General features: G+C 43.2%; 1 protein-coding gene across 1 annotated transcript in view; it reads right to left on the reverse strand.

Moving 5' to 3' along the window:
• Positions 1 to 21,955, reverse strand: part of TGFBRAP1 (transforming growth factor beta receptor associated protein 1) — a 64,136-nt gene that overhangs the window by 37,683 nt on the left and 4,498 nt on the right. The window contains exon 2 of the mRNA XM_032842393.1: positions 1,673 to 2,373. Within this exon, the coding sequence (XP_032698284.1) occupies positions 1,673 to 2,360 (688 nt within the window). The 5' untranslated portion in view covers positions 2,361 to 2,373. The remainder of the gene's footprint in view (positions 1 to 1,672; positions 2,374 to 21,955) is intronic.

A 21,955-nucleotide genomic window follows, 5' to 3' on the forward strand; every position in this document is an offset into this window, starting at 1 on the left:
GCGATGGGTACATTAGAGCTCATTATAATATTCTATTTACTTATGTTTTCCATAACACAAATTTTTATTAAAATTGGGAATTTTTGTTAAGAAAAAAAGGTGGCTGGGGTAAAGAATATTTTCTCTAAAAAGTAAAAATCTGAACTATCGTGGGGCGCCTGGGTGCCTCAGCCGGTGAGGCATCTGCCTTTGACTCAGGTCATGATCCTGGGGGCCTGGGATCGAGCCCCATGTCAGGCTTCCTGCTCGGTGGGAAGCCTGCTTCTCCCTCTGCCTCCTTCGCCTCCTTCCCCTGCCTGTTGCTCTGAATGCTTGTGTGCTCTCTCTCTCTCAAATAAATAAATAAATATATATATATATGTATATATATATATATATTTAAATCTTAGCTACTGAGCCACGAAGAGACACAGAGGAAACTTAAATGCATATTACTAAGTGAAAGACGTCAATGTGAAAAGGTAAGGTACTGTATGAGTTCAACTACACGGCATTCTGGAAAGATCAGCAGTTGCCAGAGGTTGGGGGTATAGGGGATGGGAACAGGTAGAAGACAAGAATTTTGAACACCGAGAATCAGTGAACATACTCTCTATGGTACCATGATGATGGATACATGTCATTACACATCTGTCCAAACCCAAAGAACGTACAACTCCAAGAGTGAACCCTGACGTAAACTACAGACTTTGGAAGTTATAATCTCTCCCTGTAGATACTCCATTATCATAAATGTGGCCCTCTGGTGGGGAGACGCGGACGGTGCAGCAGGATGTGTGTGTCTGGGAGTAGTGGGTACATGGGAAATCTGCACTTTGCGCTCAATCCTGCTGTGAACCCAAAATAGATCAAGAAAATAAAACTGACTTAAAAAAGTAAAAATCTGTACGTGTTAATGACCAGAGTTTGTGACTCAACTTTTGTTGTGACCAGAAAATATGTTTGTACCCCTCACCTGGAATGAGATGCCTACACACAGACTACGGTTAATGAGCACTGGGAGTGAGGGGGGTGCTCACCCTCCCCAGCACCCACTGTGTGTCACAGACACACACGAACCCTAAAATGAGCCATCCGTGACTGAAAGAAAATACAAGTCACCCACACCATGAACAGCTCTGAGCCTGAATTTCAAGAAGGCAGCACAGGGAATTCACGAGGCCAGACGACAGAGCCAAAGCCCTTTCGGGGCCTGGTGACAAGACAGTGCGGTGGGATGAAACTGCAGTCAGTTCAGTAATGGGTGTCACACCTGAAATTATGTCTAAGTGAGCTCCACTCCTTTCCATAACAAAGAATGCAAACAACCTGACAAACCCACCCACGTGGAAAAAATCTTATACGGAAGGCTTACGGATTTTTATTTTGTAGTCATTTACTTAATGGAATTTTCTCCCCGAGTCATCTCGAGGCTCCACTAGCACAGAAGAAAGCTGGTCTACCTTGTGACTGGCCTAGTTTTGTTCCATGGACCCTACATTCCCTGGACAATCTAAGGGAATGTTAGAGTGCACACTGGTTCGGAACTCTGTTTATATCTCGCCACGCATCCCTAGTGCTGGAGAATACTCCTCATGAGCACCTATTTTCACAGCTAGGGTCTGTGCACAGTCTCACGGAGGTCAGGCAAAAGGAATGGACAGACGGGAGGTGGAGGTTGGTGGAGGCTCACCCAGTCCTCCAGGACCTGCCAGGAGGAACTCCTGTCTCCCGATCCTCTTGACGATGGGGCGCTTCTCCTCGCTGCAGTAAGGAAACAGGTCCTGGGAGAAGCCCGTGTTGTAGTTCAGTATGATGTACTGCGTGGTCAGAGCCAGGCAAAGGAAGTGGCCGTCCACGGCCACGGCCAGGGGCTGCTCCGGCGTGGACACCTCCCTGACGATCTGAACCCGGTCCTCGTACACCAGGAAGAGCTGGACGGTCCTGCGCTTGACCGAGATGATGCAGACTTCCACGCAGAATGGGTCCCCATTCACCGGGTTCTCGTTCAAGGCCAGCGCTGTGGCCCCTTTGATGCGTGCCCCCGAGGGCACAGGCTCCAGGCTCATCATGTTGACCAGGGTGATGGAGTTGTCACAGAGCACCAGCAGCCTGTTGAGGGCCGAGGCCGCTCGCAGCTCATTCACTGGCTTCCGGAAGCCTAGGTGTCGGTGCAGCTGCTCGGTGGCAGAGAAGGTGGCTGTCCCAGTGGGCAGCGCCCGCTCCTCCAATAGGAAGTGGTAGACGACGCAGTCACCGGTGCCCACGTAAAGGTTCTTCCCGCAGCACTCCACGCATTCTATGTGCACCCGCTCCTTGTCTCCCGCCAGCAGCTCCCACTCCACAGCAGAGACTAGCGTGAAGGCCTTGGTGCTCATCATGTCTGCTGGTGACCTGCGGGGAGAGGGACCAGGACGTTAATTCAGGGGAACGAACTCCAAGCAGAACCATGTCCGGTCACAACGGATATACCTCCTTCCTCAGTTATGATTTCAGGAAGAAACTATTCGACACTGTTAAGAAACAGTACCGGGGTGAAAAGCTCTCCCTCTGGGTCTCCCTCCACCAGGCAATGGGAGACTGCAGCAGGAGAGCACATGCATGGGCTCCTGACAAAGGCCATCCTGCCCATTCTCAGTGGAGCCCAGAAGTCCATGGAGTTTCCTCAGGTTGCTCTTGGGAGAGGACCAAGAGCTTCTGTGTGATGCAGAAGACCAGCACACAGATCCGCCCCGAGACAACATAACAGAAACTATTTGGAAAAAGGCAAAAAAGGTCCTCACTGATCTTCCCCTGAGCCTCTCTGGCCACTTGGCTGAGTGTTTTAGTGAACAGTGGGACGCAGCTGCCTCAGCTGGTTAAACCTTGCCCCACAGATCTTGTCAGAAACACTGAGGCGGGAGCCGCACCTGGCACGTGGTGTTCTTCTCAGCACCGTATTTGGCTCTCCGAGGAGAGGTGTTCATGCAGAGTGGTAAAGATGTGCCTCAAATCCCTATGTCTGCCAGGGGTGGAGAGATCTAGAGACCTGTGAGAAGGTCACTGACATGTCAGTTAAGGGATGCTTCCCGCTAGAAGACCGACTGCCCCAACCTCTGAAGAGTGAAACACCACCAAGTCAGAGGAAGCAGAAATGAGCAAGATGGCCTTTCCCTGACTTCTCAGCCCACAGGAAGGCAATCACACAGGCTCCCCGCTCCACGAAAGCAGGAGGGAGAAAGAGCTCCACAGAGGTCTGTAGAAGGTTCGTGGAAGTTAGGGGAGGCCCACTGGACTCTTCTGTCACTTTGGGCTGTCCAGAGCAGGGTCGCTTCCAGAGAGACTAAAATTCCTTAATCCTTTCAGGCATTCTAGCCAAGGCTAGAAGACCTCTTGGAAATATTCAAGAAAGAATGTAGAATGCTATCATTTCTTATATTCCCCTGTCTATTGGGGAAGCAACAGCTACACAAGGAGAACTCCAGTCTCCTGTCAATAAAATCCCCAGGAGGGAGGGTATCTCAGGTCTGGGGATGAGGCATTTCTGCTGGACACCATCGGAGTTCCTTCCTGTCGCTTACTGGCTATGTGACTTGGAAAGTCACCTGGCTTCTCCATGCCTCAAGTTTCCTCATTTGTAAAATGAAGTGTAATAAGGGCACTACCTCATAACGATATTTTGAGGCCTAAGTAAGTGAGCTCATATAAAATATTTAATATCTGAGGACATAACAAGGACCCAATAAAAGTTTATGATCTAATAATCTTCGATACATCTAACTCAAAGCCCCAGCCCACTTTCGGTATTTATTTCCCAAGCTGGGTAGCGAGAGATGAAACAATGCTGTCTTCTGCCCTTAGCTAGGGAACCAGTGTCCACCTTGTTGACACTGAAAGACAGACTGAAATGTAAGCCAGACACACACTCACCCACAGCCTCCCCCACCCCACACACTGTCATACTCATTTACATGAGCTGCCCTCACAGAGACTATGGAAGAGAGGCAAGAAAGTGGGGCGCGAGGATCGGAAGGCATCATAGAAGAAGGAATCCTGTCCAACTATCTGGGGCCGCAGGAACTTGCAGGGTCCTGGGGAAAGCCAGGGTTGGAGGAAAAGTAAGCTTCAGAGTGTGACGCCAACTGTTTTTAAAGTCTACCATCTATTTGTCATGACCAAACAGAACCACAAAATCTAACCTAGATGATGGTTTTTTTTCCCCATTTCAGTGCCAAAGTATAAAACACAGGTATTGAGATGTAGACATCGAGACGTCCTAAGTCCGTGAAAGCGAGGGGTTAAGAAATACTGCTGCCTTCCCTGTTCAATCAATAACGGCTGTCTTTTAGGATTGCATGACAGAGTGACTCTAATGTTCGAAGTGTCAGTTGTACCCTTCCCTTTGCAGAAGGAACAGAGAGACAGGCTGTGGGCACTCATAAGCAAATTCCTACTTAACTCTTCCGAGGTGTGGTGTCTTCGCTTCACACAAGAGATGAACCAGACACGTTTGTGGTAAATTTATGCAAACATGGCGTATTTAGTCTAAGGACTGGGTGGACAGAGGACGAGGCAGAGGAGAGCTAGAGCTGTAAGACAAGCATCTGGTTTACTTAAAAGTTTTGTAGTATGAGTGTTTAAGAAGAAATGTTTTACTCTCTGATAACTACAACTACTCAAGTCTTGCTAAAGTTCCCTGCTATAGGCCTTGGAAAAAAAAATGTGGTTTATAAGAAGCCGAAGGAGACTGATGTCAGCATCATGGTGGCTAAGATATTCCTCCTTTTTATCCTGCCTTTTCACAAGGAATTAGACATCCATCCACAGACCAGTGCCCCAGGCTGGGTGCTAGGATCTAGCACCGCACACCATGGGACCAAGGAGAGCCTCACCCACTCGCACACCCGGCAACAGGCAGGCAGAACTCAGAGTGGGCTGTGGAACCAGTGGAGCCACCAAACGGCCACCAACCCTGCCAGACCTCGTCCCTGCAGCTGGGGAGAAACCTGCAGAATGCCGATGGGCGTGGCTATGCACACAAGGGGCAGACTGTGCACAAGTCCAGCCTTCCCCAGGGGAGCTTCCAGCATGCCACTACAGCAAAAACCACACAAGACCACACAACAATCTGAGCAGACTGGCCAATCAGTCACAGCAGAGGAGGCATTAAGGTAAACCTTCCCAGGGCTGTGTTGGCAAGGAACCACTGCAGGGGACTTATCTGTCAGACTGGGGCAGTCTCTGCTGCAGGGGATAGAGCAGGGATGCAGCAGTGCGGGCCACCCCAGCGGTGTGGGATGCGGCAGCGGACTCCCATTGCTCTGCAGCAGGACCCCACAGTACAGAGGCTGGATGTCCGTGGCTGCGGGAAGGAAGGACACTGGGAGAGAGGCCAATGGGAACTTCCAAGGGCAGTCAGGAGACGGTGTGCAGCAGAATGTCCACCACAAGCCGGTGGGAGCACCACACCCAGGGAGTTCACCAGTGCGTCTCCAGGCACCCCCAACGCCTGAGCACTAGACCCACACCTCCACCCACCGTTCAGCAGCTCCTGCGCATGTACAGCATGGGAGAGAGCCCAGTAGACCCAGAGCCCCTCAGACAGCAGGCCTAGATCGCTGGCCAGGGAGAAACCACAAACGAGCCACAGCGCCACCGTCAGGAAAACAAAGGAGAGGATTCCAGGAGTCGGTTGGTAAGTTATCTTACCAAAGATAAGAACCGGAGAAGACCCAAAAGCTTCAGAATCCCACCACAAGAGGGAGCAAGGGAGCAGAGTGGACGCTAGCATGGCAAGAGACCAAGAACCCGCCTACTACCGCGGTGGCCCAGAACACCCATCTCCAGGCAACTCGTACAGATTTTAGGAGCGGCCACTATCACAGATGTGAACGTGGCAACTCAAAGCTACAAGGACCGTGACAAACTAAGGAAACGTGCCATCGCAAGGAGAGTAAGAACTCCCCCAAAACTGAGTTCAAAGGCATGAAATGTGTGATCTAGCTGATAAAAATTTCAAAGTAGCTGCTCTGAAGAAATTCAGTGAGCCACGAGAAAACTCGGCCAATTCAATGAAACCTTGAAAAAAATAATACATGAGCAAAACGAGATTTTTAACAAAGATAAATCATAAAAAAAGAACACAGCTGAAATTCTGAGGCTGAAGAGCTCAATGAGTAAAATGAAAAATGCAATAGAGCATCTGCGGGAGAGTAAAGTGTCTGGAGGACAGAATAAGTGGTGAGAGGATGGGCATTCTGAAACAACCCAGTGTGGGGAGGGCAAAGAGAAGACAATGAAGCGTGAAGGAAGCCAAAGCGAGCAACAGGATTCCATCAAAAGAACAAATGCTGGAGTGCCTGGAGTTTCTGAAGGAGAGAGAGAAGGGAGCAGAAAATTATTTAAAGAAATAATAGCTGAGAGTTTCCCAAAACTGGGGAGAGAACTGAACATCCAAGTTCACAAAGCTAACAGATCACCCTATTATCTCAATGCAAAAAAAACCTGTTAGAAATCAAGGATAAAGAATGAATTCTAAAAGCAGATGGGGTGTGTGGGGGAGGGAGGGAACTTTGTAAACTTCAAAGGAATCCCATTAGGCTATTCAGAGATTCTGCATTTTTCCCTCACAGGCCAGGAGAATCTTTCCCCTGAGGAATAGATAAAGAAGGTGTGGTGTGTATATACAATGGAATATTATTCAGCCCTGAGAAAGAAAGAAATGCTGCCATTTGCAACAAGTGGGTGGGTTTAGAGGGCATTCTGCTAGTGAGATAAGTCAGACAGGGGAAGACAAACAGCATGATCTCATTTACATGTGGTATCTTAAAAAGTCAAACTCATAAAAATACAGTTCAGTGGTGCTTAGCAGAGGCTGCAGGGTGGCGGGCAACTGGGAAGATGTGGTGTAGGGTACCAACTTGGAACTAGGGGATAAATAAGTCCTGGGGTGCTAACGCACAGCCTCCCAATCATCAGCAATGTATTACAAACTTCACAGTTGCTAAAACAGAATTTCACAGGGGTAACTGAAAGCTGACAAAATAATATTCTGGTACTTCAAAGTGGTTTATTCCTTTAAGCAGCAGAGAAATTTTCTCCATGATCTAATTCACAGGATAAACTCACTTAGAGACAATATGAATCATAAAAAGATAGACTGTAGGTCATGTCTCTCTGTATTATCATTAAGTCCAACTTAGTGGGGTCTGAAGTCAGAGAGGTTTTAACATGGTAATAAAACTGAAAATTTCTCCAAGATGTATAACTCATACTCTATTATGTGATCTCAAACTGATCTGAAATTTAGACTTTTTGATAGAACATCCCCTTAAAAGTATGGTCATTTGAAAGTGCAACATTTTAATATTTTCCTCAAAACTGCAAAATACAGACCTGGTGAAGGAAAGAGACTGAAAATATTAGTACACAGAGAGCAATTTAAATAAGGATGACATTACATACGCAATAAGCACTTCTATGTGTGCAAAATAAAGGGCACTGTTCCATTTCCCAGGAGTATCCCAATCTCATTAAGGAAGAAGGACTAGAAAAATAAGCAAGTAACAGTGTAAAACAGTATGTACTAAGGACCAAGTTAAAATATTAGTAATGACTTTCTACCACCTAGAGAGCCTACACACCCCCGCTGGTGACATTAGAATCTAAGTGAATATCTTTGAAAATGTTAATGAGAAAATCCGAATTTTCTTTTGCAGGCATACACAGACACATTAGCTTTCCATTCACGCCTGCATCCCCTGTGAAAGTCTCTTGCTGCTCTGGCATCTTCCCTCCTATTCTCTACGTTTCTTAAATCTCAGCTCAAAAAATGGCAGTTCCATTCTTTCTGCTACACACCGAGCGGGGCAGCAGCAATTCTGAGGTTATCCGTGAGCTTCAAAAATGTCTTTCCATGTTCTTGACTTAAGATCACTTACAACAGTTCCAGAGGCTCCCAGAAGCCCAGGAGAGCTGATTCAGATGAGTTTTATAAGCAATGCAACACCGGCTATATATCCTGTTTTTGTGGACGCTGTCCCAGAAAGCAAGTATCGTGTCCATACGGCCCTCCTAGGAAGTTCTACCAAACAATTAGGAATCAGATAATACCAAGTTGAAATAATAAATGTTCTGGAGAATAAAAAAATTAAAAAAAAATTAAAAGGAGAGGCACATGTCCCACTTCATTTTATAAAGCCAGTATAAAGTATAACTTCACTATCCAAACCTGATAAGGATATAGAAAAAAGAAAATCCTAATCATTCTTACTTATAAATCAACATGCAAAAGTATTAACTATTAGCATACTGAACACACAAAGACACAGTATGAATAAGCTGGCAAGTGATATTGGCTTAAGGTAATAAAATCTGTTGGTTTAATTCACATTTACAAAATAAAAGAGAAAAAGCATAAAACAAGGAACAAGACTATTACCATCTGTTATGTGTAGATTATAGCCACCAAATACATTAAAGTCCTGAATCCCACTACTTGTGAATAGGACCTTATGGGAAACCAGGTCACTGAAGATGATCAAGTTAAGATGAGGTCATTGGTGAGAGGTGTAATCCAATATAACAGGTGTCACTACATAACACGGAAAATTTGGATACAAGGCAAGACAGACATAGCGGAAAGACATCAAAACACAGGCAGATGACCACTGACAAACCAAGGCACTCCTGAGGCTACAGGAAGGCTGGCCGAGGGACCTATAAAAGAGAGTCCCTCAGAGTCCATTAAAAAAAAAAGTTGATAAGGGGCGCCTGGGTGGCTCAGTGGGTTAAGCCTCTACCTTCGGCTCAGGTCATGATCCCAGAGTCCTGGGATCGAGCCCCACATCGGGCTCTCTGCTCAGCAGGGAGCCTGCTTCCCCCTCTCTCTCTGCCTGCCTCTCTGCCTACTTGTGATCTCTCCTTCTCTATCAAATAAATAAATAAAATCTTAAAAAAAAAATTAAAAAAAAAAGTTGATAAACTGGATTTCATAAAAGCTAAAAACTTGTGTCCACTAAAAGACGCCATTAAAGAAATGAACAGGCAAGCCCCAGAATGGGAGAAAATTTGTAATACATATATCCAGCAAAGGGCTCATACCTAGAATATATAAAAACTTCTACAAACCATCAATAAAGAGACAAACTTTTTTTTTTTAATTCAAAAAAGAAGGTATATGAGGGTCTCTAGCCTGGCTCAGTTGGAGGAGTTTATGACTCTTGATCTTGGGGTTATGAGTTCAAACCCCATGTTGAGTGTAGGGATTACCTAAAATAAACAACTTAAAAGAAAAAAAGAGGGTATATGAGTGACCAATAAGAGAATGAAAGGATGTTCACCACCATTAGTCATCAGAAAAATTTATCTTAAGCCATAATAAAATAATATTTCACACCTATTAGACCGGTTACAATTAAAAAGACTGGCAACACTACATGATAATGAGAATGCAGAACAACTAAAAATCTCATACATTGTTGGAAGCTGTATAAAATGGTACCATCCTCACAGCTGACATCATAGTCAATGGTGAAAAACTGAAAGCTTTTCCTCTAAGACTAAAACAAGGATGTCCACTCTTGCTACTTCTATTCAACACAGTATTGGAAGACCTAGCTGCAGTAATCAGACAAGAAAAAGAAATAAAAATCATCCAGATTGATAAGGAAGAAGTAAAACTGTCAGTGTTTGCAGATGACATGATACTATAAACAGAAAACCCTGAAGACTCCACCAAAACAAAATATTAGGATAAATAAATTCTGTAAAGTTACAGGGTACAAAATTAACACACAGAAATCTGTTGTATTTCTATACATTAATAATGAAGTAGCAGAAAAAGAAATTTTTAAAAATATATCATTTACAATTGCATTGTAAATAAAATACTGAAAAATAAATTTAACCAAGGAGGTAGAAGACCTACACTCTGAAAACTATAAAACACTGATGGAACACACTGAAGATAACACAAATGAAAGACATACCATGCTCATGGATTGGAATAATTAATATTGTTAAAATGGCCATACTTATAAGCAATTTACAGATTCATTGCACTCCCTATCAAAATACCGACAGTATTTTCCATAGAACTAAAATAATCCTAAAATTTGTATGGAACCACAAAAGACCTTGAATAGCCAAAGCAATCCTGAGGAAGAAGAACAAAGCTGGACATATCACAATGCCAGACTTCAAAATATACCACAAAGCTGCAGTAATCAAAACAGTATGACACTGGCACAAGAAGAGACACATAGATCAATAGAACAGGACAGAGACCCCAGAAATAAAACCACACTTACATGGCCAAAAGAGGCAAAATATACAATGGGGGAAAGATAGTCTCTTCAATAAATAGTGTTGGGAAAACTGTACAGCTACATGCAAAAGAATGAAACTGGACCATTTCCTTAATTAAAAAATTCAAAATGGATTAAGGACCTAAATGTGAGACCTGAAACCATAAAACTCCTACAAGAAAAAATAGATAGGAATCTCTTGGACATCAACCCTAGCAACATTTTTCTAGATAGGTCTCCTCAGGCAAGAGAAATGAAAGCAAAAATAAGCTATTGGGATTATGCCAAATAAAAAGCTCTTACAGTGCAGGAAACCATCAACAAAATGAAAAGGCAATCTACTGAATGGGAGACGATATTTGTAATGATATATCCAGTAAAGGTTTAATATCCAAAATACATTAAGAACTTATACAATTTAACACCAAAATAACAATTTGAAAAATGAGAAGACCTGAACAGACATTTTTCCAAAGTAGTACAGATGGCCAACAGACACATGACAAGATGCTCAACATCGCTAATCATGGCGCCATGAGATGTCATCTTACACTTGTCAGAACGGCTAGTATCAAAACAAGAAATAACAAATGTTGGTGAGGATGTGCGGAAAAGGGAACCCTCATGGATCGTTGGTAGGAATGTCCATTGATGCAACTACTATGAGAAACAGTATGAAGGTTCCTCAAAAAATTAAAAATAAAAATGCCATGCAATCTAGTAATTCCATTACTGGGTATTTGCCCAAAGAAAATGAAAACACTAATTCAAAAAGATATATGCACCCTTATGTTTACTGCAGCAGTATGTACAATAACCAAGATATGGAAGCAATCAAGCACCCACTGATAGATAAATGAATAAAGAAGACATGATATGTATATATGTTACATATATGTGTGTATATATCTATATAAAATATACATAGTACAATATTACTCAGCCATAAAAAGTACCTTATGGCAACACAGATGGAGCCAGAGAGTATTATGCTAATTGAAGTAAGCGAGACAGAGAAAGACAAATACCATATGATTTCGCTTACACATGGAATCAAAAAAACAAAACCTAAGAACAAAAAACAACCCCCCCAAAACAAAAACAAACAAACAAACAAACAAAAAATAGAGACAGAACCACAAAATACACTGGAGGTTCCCTGAGGGGAGGGATTGGAATGACGGGTGAAATAGGTAAAGGGATTAAGAAGTACAAATGTACAGTTATGAAATAAACTAGTCACAGGGATGAAAGGTACAACATAGGGAATATAGTCAATAATATTGTAGGGGCACCTAGGTGGCTCAGTCGGTTAACCATCCGCCTTCAGCTCACGTCATGAGCTCAGGGTCCTGGGATGGAGCTCCATGCTGGGCTCCTTGCTCAGCATGGAGGTCACTTGTCCCTCTCCTTCCCCTTCTGCTCCTCCTCCTCTCTCCCACTCAAATAAATAAATACAATCTTTTAAAAAAAATAATATTGTAGTAACACTGTATGGCGAAAAATGGTGACTACACCTGTCATGGTGAGCAATGAGTAATGTATAGAATTGTGAAATCATCACGTTATATACCTAAAACTAATAATACTGTGTGTCAACTACATTTCAAATAAACAAAATGGTGTCATCACTGTGGAAATCTGACTTTTTTTAATAAAGTTAAATATGCATTTATGCTGTTATTCCATAATTCCACTCTGAATGTTTCCAGTTCTCTTGAGTATATAATCAATATCTGCAAAAAGACTTTTACCAGAACACACAAGGCAGCCTTAGTCATAATAGCCCCAAACAGGAAACAGCTTGGTTTTACTCATTTGTATCCATTTCAGAGTGGGGTGTTCACATAACTTGGAAGTAAAAAGGAGTAAACTACTGCTAAGCAACAATATGAATGAAATCAAAAACACCGAATGAAAGAAACGAGACACATTCGGTATATGTTCATTTATATGAAGTTCAAAAGTAGGCAACTCTCCTCTCTAGCAACAGAAATCAAAACAGTGTTTACCTTGGAGACAAAGGGGGACCAAATGGAAAGGGACACAAGGAAACTTTCTGGGATGACAGAAATATTCTAGATTTTGTTTTCAGTATTGCTTACACAGGTGCATAGATTTGTCAAAATTCACTGGGCTATGCACTTAGGGTCTATATATGCAATTTCAATAAAAGTCCTCACTGGTAAATGTGTTTGTAACTCAACTTGCAGATTATAAAAGTCATATGGCAGACAAGAGCCTTTCAAAGAAAGCAAGACACTTCTGGAAAAGATAAGTTAAGGAGACTTGACTCAAAAGATAAAGTGTCACATAAAGCCACAGTTATTAAGATAACAGGGTACTGGTACGAAGTGAATCCAAGAAAACATGTCCAGGCTCCAGGCTTCCAGGTTCTATGTGTGCACCTGGAACCTCCCACTGTGACAAGAGTGGCACTGTACATCATGGGCTGTATGCACAATCTTTCATGTTCAATAATCAGTACAGGACAGCAAAGGAAATAGTCGACAAAACTAAAAGACAACCGACAGAATGGGAGAAGATATTTGCAAATGACATACCAGGTAAAGGGCTAGTATCCAAAATCTAGAAAGAACTTATCAAACTCAATACCCAAAGAACAAATAATCCAATCAAGAAATGGGCAGAAGACATGAACAGACATTTCTACAAAGAAGACATCCACATGGCCAACAGACACATGGAAAAGTGCTCGACATCAGGAAAATAAATATCAAAACCACAGTGAGATAGCACCTCACACCAGTCAGAATGGCTAAAATTAACAAGTCAGGAAACGACAGATGTTGGCGAGGATGTAGAGAAAGGGGAACCCTCTTACACTTGTTGGTGGGAATGCAAGCTGGTGCAACCACTCTGGAAAACAGCATGGAGGTTCCTCAAAAATTTGAAAATAGAGCTACCCTACAACCCAGCAATCGCACTACTGGGTATTTACCCCAAAGATACAAATGTAGTGATCCAAAGGGGCACATGTACCTGAATGTTTATAGCAGCAATGTCCACAAGAGCCAAACTATGGAAAGAACCTAGATGTCCATCAACAGATGAATGGATAAAGATGTGGTACATATATACAATGGAATACTATACAGCCATCAAAACCACCCCCCAAATCTTGCCATTTGCAACAACGTGGATGGAACTAGAAGGTATTATGCTGAGTGAAATAAGTCAATCAGAGAAAGACAATTATCATATGATCTCTCTGATATGAGGAGTTTGAGAGGCAGAGCAGGGGGTGGGGAAAAGGGAGGGGAAAAATGAAATAAGATGGGATGAGGGAGGGAGACAAACCATAAGAGATTCTTAATCTCAGGAAACAAACTGAAGGTTGCAGGGGGCGGGGGTGGGGGGTGGGGAGGGATAGGGTGGCTGGGTGATGGACACTGGGGAGGGTATGTGCTATGGTGAGTGCTGTGAATTGTGTAAGACTGATGAATCACAGACCTGTACCCCTGAAGCAAATAATATATTATATGTTAATAAAAACAACAATCATCAGTGCAGGACAGCTGGATACCTGCATAGAAGAAAAAAAAAGAAACTCAATTCCTACCTTCTACCATGGATCATAATTACTCCAGATGGATTAAGATCCTTAAGAATGAGAGGCTTTAAACTTTAAAACTTTGAGAGGAAAATATGGAAAAAATATGTTTATGACCTTCGGGTAGGGAAGAATTTCCAAAATAAGGTGCAAGAAAAAGTACAAAGACCAGGAAAAAAAGATAAACTTTGTTCATGCTAAAATGTAAAACCTCTGTTCTTCAAAACATTGTGAAGAAAGTAACAAAATAAAAAATCCCTGGATGATACAGGGAACTCCTGCAGAAAGAAACAACAATCTCATAGATGAATGGGCAAAATCTGTGAACAGGTGTCTCTCAGAAGAAGCATGAACAGCCAACAGACATGAAAGAATGCTCAACCTGATTCATCATCTGCAACTGCAAATTGTAATGACCATGAGACTTCATTTTAAACTGTGAAACCGACAAGACCTTTGAAGACCGATGATGTCAGCTGCATGCAAGAACATGGGAGCAATGAGAGCTCTCTACGGAGCTAGTAGAATCTTCTAAACTGGCAAGACCATTCTGGCACCATGGAGAAGACCATGACATTAGGCATAAGCCAGTGATCCCACTTCTAGGCACGTGGCCTACAGAATTTATGTTCACCAGGCGATAAGCAAGAACATCACCGGCTGCAATCTTGTCTGAGACAGGGACACTGGGAGCAGCTCACCATCCGTGGACAGGACACAGCACTGAACGGGAGGAGAGAAAGAGCTGCAGCTACCAACAAGGACGGATCTCTAGCTAAGGGGTAAACTGCAGAGTACTCTATACTGAATGATATGCAAGGCTCTGTAAGACTAAAAAATATGTCCCTCTAATATACTGTTTAGGGTTTCAGCCATATATACTAAGATCATAAAGCAAAGTAAGGGAATGATAAACACAAATTCAGGGAGGCAGGATAGAGAATAAGGATAGGCTAGATTTCAAAAGTATTAGTAATGTTCTGCTTCCTAAGCAGAGGTTGCTTTATTTTATTTTTTAAGATTTATTTGTTTATTGGAGGAGAGGGGCAAGGGGAGAGAGAGAGAATCCTGAAGCAGACACCCTGTTCACCATGGAGCCCAATGCAGGGCTCAATCCCAGATCCTGAATTCATGGCCTGAGTCAAAACTGAGAGTCGGACGCTTGACTAACTGAGCCACCCAGGTGCCCCAAACTAAGTTTGCTTTTATTATTATTCCTTATATCTTAATTCAGACTATAAATACTCCTTTAAGTGTAGTGAACAGTAATTAAATTGTATGTGTGCATACACACACCCACTAAAAATCTACTCATTTCCCCAAACCAGCCTACTGTGGAAACAGACCTAGAAGCTCAGCCTAATGAACTTGGTAAGATTCACAAAATGCACGCTCCTTGTCTAAAATTTCACTGAATGGGGCATCTGGGTGGCTCAGAGGGTTAAGCCTCTGCCTTTGGCTCTGGTCATGATCTCAGGGTCCTGGGATTGAGCCCTGCATTGGGCTCTCTGCTCAGCAGGGAGCCTGCTTCCCTTCCTCTCTCTCTGCCTACCTCTTTGCCTAATTGTGATCTCTCTCTCTCTCTCTCTCTGTCAAATAAATAAATAAAATCTTTTAAAAAATAGTTTAAAAAAATAAAATTTCACTTAATGAAAACATTTATCATAGACATAAATGGTTTACTTCTGGGGCGCCTGGGTGGCTCAGGGTTAAAGCCTCTGCTTTCGGCTTGGGTCATGATCTCAGAGTCCTGGGATCAAGCCCCACATCAGGCTCTCTGCTCAGCGGGGAGGCTGCTTTCCCCTCTCTCTCTCTGCCTGCCTCTCTGCCTGCTTGTGATCTCTCTGCCAAATAAAAAAATAAAATATCTTTAAAAAAAATAATAATAAATGGTTTACTTCTAATTTCTCAGTTCATCTAAATCCAGTGTTTACTTTACATTGTACCCATATTTACAAAGTCCAATATAGGTCTGCCTATCAGTGATTCCCAGAAATCCCCCTAGATTCTTAAAGACAGAGGAAAATACTAACACATGATGGGATGCCCAAGAAGGTAAACACATCCTCCTGGGTCCCAGCTCCCAGGAGGCCAGCTTCTTCCCCCCCCACCCCCCGGGCCTCTCCCCAGCTTCAATTCACCTTTCACATAAGCACAGCTGACCCTTGAGCAACCCCTAGCACAATTCAAAATCCATGTGTAGCTTTTGATTTCCCCGAAAGCTTAACTTTCTAGTTGCCTACTGTTAAACAGAAGCCTTACTGATAACGTAAGCAGTGGATTAACACACATTTGTATGTTTAATGTATTATATACTGTATCCTTACAATGAAGTAGGCTAGAGAAAATATTAAGAAAATCATAAGGAAGAGTACTATATATATAGAAAAAATTTATAGTACTGCATTTATAGCAAAAAACTTCAGTACTATATTTATATTAAAAAAATCCAAGTATAGGTGGACCGATACAGTTCAAACCCATGTTTTTCAAGGGTCAACTGTAACTCCACTCTTCGTTTTCAACCAGTTCAAGATTGGAATTACAAAGTACCTTTCTCCCTCTTCATTTTCTCTGTACTAAATCCCACCAAGGTCAGGACTCATTTTAAAAAGTCACACAGAGGGGCGCCTGGGTGGCTCAGTGGGTTAAAGCCTCCGCCTTCGGCTCAGGTCATGATCCCAGAGTCCTGGGATCGAGCCCCGCATCAGGCTCTCTGCTCGGCAGGGAGCCTGCTTCATCCTTTCTCTCTGCCTGCCTCTGCCTACTTGTGATCTCTCTCTCTGTCAAATAAATAAATAAAATGTTAAAAAAAAAAAAGTCACACAGAAAGAATAAACATGGACTAAGACAATGTTTGAAAGAGATTATCTCGATGTAGAAACAGGCTTATAGTGCAACATTATAAGATTAAAGAAAAAAAACACATCTGTGTGTGTTCATGTGTGTGTTTATATAGGTAAAAAACACACACATGGACCCCTGATCTGAGACAGAAATAAATACATTCTGCTATAAGAACGCTATGGTAAAGTGACATTGATTAAGATGAGATCTTTACCACTCATTATTATTCTTGAACTAAAAGAATGACACTCTGCTAGCTGCTGTCATAGAATGTGCATAGAATATGAAAGCAACCTCATGATGGATAAGGCGTCCCATGTGTCTGCAAAAAGTCTCCCACTGGAGAATTACAGCAACACTTTAAAATGAAACAAACTCAGGGTGCCTGGGTGTCTCAGTAGGTTCAGTGTCTGCCTTCAGCTTGGGTCATGATCCTGGGGTCCTGGGACCCAGCCCCCCATCAGGCTCCCTGCTCAGTGGGCAGTCTGCTTCTCCCTCCCTCTGCAGCTCCCCCTGCTTGTGCGCTCTCTCTCTCTCTCTCTCTGCCAAATAAATAAATAAATAAATAAATCTTAAAAAAAAAAAAAATAAAATGAAACCACCACTTCAGAGCCCTGTCAGCTCTATGTGCACCAGAGATCACGTCAGAGGGTTAAAACTCAAAAACTCGCCAATGGGTAGGACAGCCCTATTATAGCAGGTGCCTTCCTGTAACAAGCTAAAGATTCATTCTTCATCTACATTTTAAAAAGGACACTGTCAAAAGTCAGATTTGCTATTTTTCTCAATTTACATTAATTTCTTTTGAGTTTCTTGACAATCCATCATAAGTGAACAGAGATCAAACAGTCATCCCAGTGTCTGGGCCAAAGTCAGGCCAGGTTCAAAGCCATACAGGAGGACGGGCAGGAACATGGACCTCATGCCTAAAACAGCATCATGTTGTCACCGTCCTTAAAATGTTTCGGAAAGTATGCTGCTGCCTCACAGATAAACTCCAAACTCAGCATAAGATAGGCAGCCCTCAAAAACCCAACCTCAGGCAACCTTTCTGCTCCTAGTATAAAGATGAATTATAGCTATTGACTTCCTCACATCAGTCCCTGGTAGACCCTGTTTCCTGATTACCCGGCTACATTCAATTCCAAATTCTTATGTCTGCTAGTTGCTTGAGTTAGAAAGTACCAAGATCTAAGTCTGCGAGTATCCAAGGGACTCTACAAACTGACCAGTTGTGAAGAGGGATCCTAAGCCAAAACCACTCTCTGAGCACCTTTTCAAGGGTCTGAAACCATTAGTCAGGAAAGAGGTACCATTAACCACAATGGTTTGTTTGAATTTAACAGCATAGCAATCCCTAAAGTGAAAAACACTGCCTTACTCCCATCTGCCAACTGTAGTCACTTGTACATATGGAAAGAGGTAATGTGTGAGGGTCAAAGCTGGGGTTGGAGGTGGGCATGGGGGTACTGCAGATTTTACCCATAACCCCACACTGGCTGATCACAGGAAATCAGGCATTAGGTAGAAATGTGCCTGCTTTCCTGAATGTTCCTGCGACCTGCAGTATTTCTATACAAAACAAGGACTTTTAAAAAGTTTGCATTTTGCCATTTTAATAAAGGACTTGCCTTTTATAAAAAAAAAAAAAATGTTTCTTAAGAAGTTTCTCACTTACTCTGGGTAAATATACTTACTATGAATCCATAAACAGATACCAATATCCATTACAGGGAAAATCTTCATGAAAACTGAAAAAACCAACTCTAAAAACCAAACTTAGAAGGGAGTTAAGCAAAGCCGTCATCCGCCCTCGTGCTCTTGGAAAGGGTTGGGAGGGAACACAGAGCCTCCTGGGCTCCATCAGCTGTTTCTGGCTCCATGTCAACGGGTTATTACATGGTCCCCTGTGATCAGGTGGGGCAGCAGAAACGCAGAGGGCAGAGCTGATAGCACATCACTGTGGGGAAGAAGGATCCAGAAAGGAGGGCCCCGCAACACAGAACTACATTCTGCTGACCGCCATGCAGGTTCAGGCTGGTCCTGAGAGACATTTTGGATGGGAAAAGTTAGAAACCAGTGACGGGGCCCATTTTCTGTGATCTTAGCCATGGAGGCTGACCCACGCTGGCACTGGGCCAGCCAGAAACGTCGGGAGATGGGCTTGGCTAGTTGGTATCAGCCCAGCTCAGGTCAGCTTACTACAGAAAGCAGAAACAGTGTGGGCAGTGGCTTGTGACCTACTGCCCGGTGTCCAGCCACCATCTTTGTACCTGGGGGTCCTGGGCTCTGACCTGCCCGTCCTCCTCCCTCCCACCACACGCTCATTGTGGGCATCAAGCAGGGCAGGTAGGTGGGACTGGACACTCATTTTCCTTTGATCTGGAAACCTCTATTTCCTATGCTATGTTCTTGACTGAATGAACAGCCAAGTCACAGACTCAAAACTCACTCTTGGGTGGGAAGAGGAAAATGTTGCTAGCAAAAATTCTTCCACTGCAAACTACCTTCAGATGCTTGCTTTGTGCTAAATTAGCAAAATAAAATGGTAATCAAAGTCCCTACTAAAAACAAAGTGCTACTACTGGGTATTTACCCTAAAGATACAAGTGTAGCGATCCGAAGGGGCACATGCACCCGAATGTTTATAGCAGCAATGTCCACAACAGCCAAACTATGGAAAGAGCGTAGATGTCCATCAACAGATGAATGGATAAAGAAGAGGTGGTGTGTATACACACACACACACACACACACACACACGCACACACACACATACTGGAATACTATGCAGCCATCAAAAAACCCCCAAAATCTTGCACTTGCAAGGATGTGGATAGAACAAGAGAGTATTATGCTGAGCGAAATAAGTCAATCAGAGAAAGACAATTACCATATGATCTCTCTAATATGAGGAATTTGAGAGGTGGGGGGGGAGGGAAAAATGAAACAAGATGAGATCAGGAAGGAGACAAACCATAAGAGACTCTTAATCTCAGGAAACAAACTGAGGGCTGCTGGCAGGTAGGGGAGTAGGGATAGGGAGGCTAAGTGATGGACATGGGGGAAGGTATGTGCTATGGTGAGTGTTGTGATGATTCTGATGATTCACAGACCTGTACCCCTGGGGCAAATAATACATTATATGTTAATAAAAAAAAAATAAAGGCAGAACATTTGTTTGTTGCAAAACAAACAAACAAAAAAAACAAAAAAACTAAGTGCTAAACATCCCTACTTCACATGGACGCTCACAATGGCCTTCAGTCTGCAGAAATAACTCTCTCTCTCCCTCCCTCTCTCTTTGTATCAAATAAATACATAAAATCTTTTTTTAAAAATCCAAAGGAAAAAATAGAGAATTTATCTTAGTAACCACTCAAAAGTCAGATGAGACTTGGTAGGATTTAAAGACTCAGTAGTCACAATTTTTCCAATGATAAGAAAGCTTGACATTTTTGCTTCTTAAACTGCAACTGGGTCCTCTGACAGATCTCCCCTGAATTCTCAAGGGAATATACCAGTGTACTTAGGGGACTGGGCACATGGAAGCAAGAAGAGACATGATGGGGAAAAAGAAGAAAGTTCTGTTCCAGCTCAGCAGGGGCATGGCCAGAGGAATCAAATACTGGGGCTCAGGCAGAGTGCTAGGGACCCGGCAAAGTTTCAGCACAGTTGCCTCTGCTGTTTCAGGGGTGGAAGGCACGGACATGGACTGCATCCCAACCTAAAATTAAAATGTAACTGAGGGAGCCCCTGGGTGGCTCACTGGGTTAAGCTTCTGCCTTCGGCTCAGGTCATGATCTCAGGTTCCTGGGATCGAGCCCCATGTCAGGCTCTCTGCTCAGTGCGGAGCCTGCTTCCTGCACCCCTCCCTCTGCCTGCCTTTCTGCCTACTTGTGCGCTCTCTCTCTAATATATAAATAAAATCTTTTAAAATAAATAAATAAATAAATAAATAAATAAATAAAATGGAACTGAGGCATGTTGCTGCTGGGGTATTTTAGACTAAAATTGATCACTGCAACCTAATCACGAGAAAACACCAGCTGAACCCCAGCTGAGGGACAGACTACAAAATCCCTGACTCTCCTCACAAGTCACTAAGGTCACGAAGAGCGAGGACTGAGCAAGTGTCATAGGTCAGAGGCCAAGGACACATGACAACCACATGTAATGTGGGGAAACTGGATCAGAAGCAGGATTAGGGAACAGAAAGCAGAAGTCAGTGGAAAAACCCGCTGAAAACGATTAGTGTATATAAGTTTGGTTAATAACACTGATGTTAACATACTAGTTTTGATCACTGTACCACACTTCCTCACAAAAGGGGAAGCTGGGGAAGGACATACACGTGAGCTCTGTACTCTTCCTGGACTCTTCTGTAAGCCCACAGCCACTTCAAAATAGAAAGTTAAAAAGATAACTGTAATCACAGTTTATCGATTTATTATCTTGCCTTTAAGTAATTGGACAGAGAAAAAGGAGCTCCGAGAATCTCCTTTGTTAACTGGAGAAGAGATGCTCAGAATGATCTGGGTGTCACTAACCCACAAGGACAGAGGAGAGCACGAAGTGACTAGCCATCCAGCAGAACCTCCCTAGAGCCTCAGGCTATGCTGAGGCAATTCTACTTGCTGCTTTATTGAGTTACTTTTGGAGGTGATTTTTTCTCAAGTTCGGTGTCCTAGCTTAAAATGACGTGTATCAGTAATACCTACAAATTGAGTTTGTTGGTTTTGTTTTGTTTTTACCTCCTGAGAATTCATTTCAAAGAGGAAGGTTTGAGACTTCTGCTCATTTGAGGTGCTTCTTCCCACCGACAACTTCAGACTGAACTGGGGCAAATGTGAGCTGATTCCACTGGGTCCAAAATCTGATACACTATGAGCTTCAGGAGAAGCAGGCAGGCAAAGGGCTCTGAGGGAGAACAGTAGGGTTTTGGGTCAGCAGAGCTGGAAAAGAACAGAGATGAAGGCTTCCAAGGTAAGGATTCGGGCCCCAGAGTTAACCCAGAGAATTGTGGTCAAGCAGGAATGGTCCAAAGCAGGCATTCTCAACATCAGTCTGGGGATCCTGCGCTCCACAGCTCGGACACCTGCTCATGAACTTGGCCAAGTCACTTCAAGCCTCTGCACCTGTTGCTTCCTTGTAAAAGAGAAATTTGGACTGGACTATAGACTTCCCCTATACTCCTCTCTAGCTCCTCTGGAGGAAGGGTAGTTAATAACAGTACCATAGGGGAGCAAAGACTTCTAGAAGACTCATT

Source organism: Lontra canadensis, unplaced genomic scaffold (genome assembly GCF_010015895.1).
Source record: "Lontra canadensis isolate GAN:19392208 unplaced genomic scaffold, GSC_riverotter_1.0 scaffold130, whole genome shotgun sequence".
NCBI lineage: Eukaryota > Metazoa > Chordata > Mammalia > Carnivora > Mustelidae > Lontra > Lontra canadensis.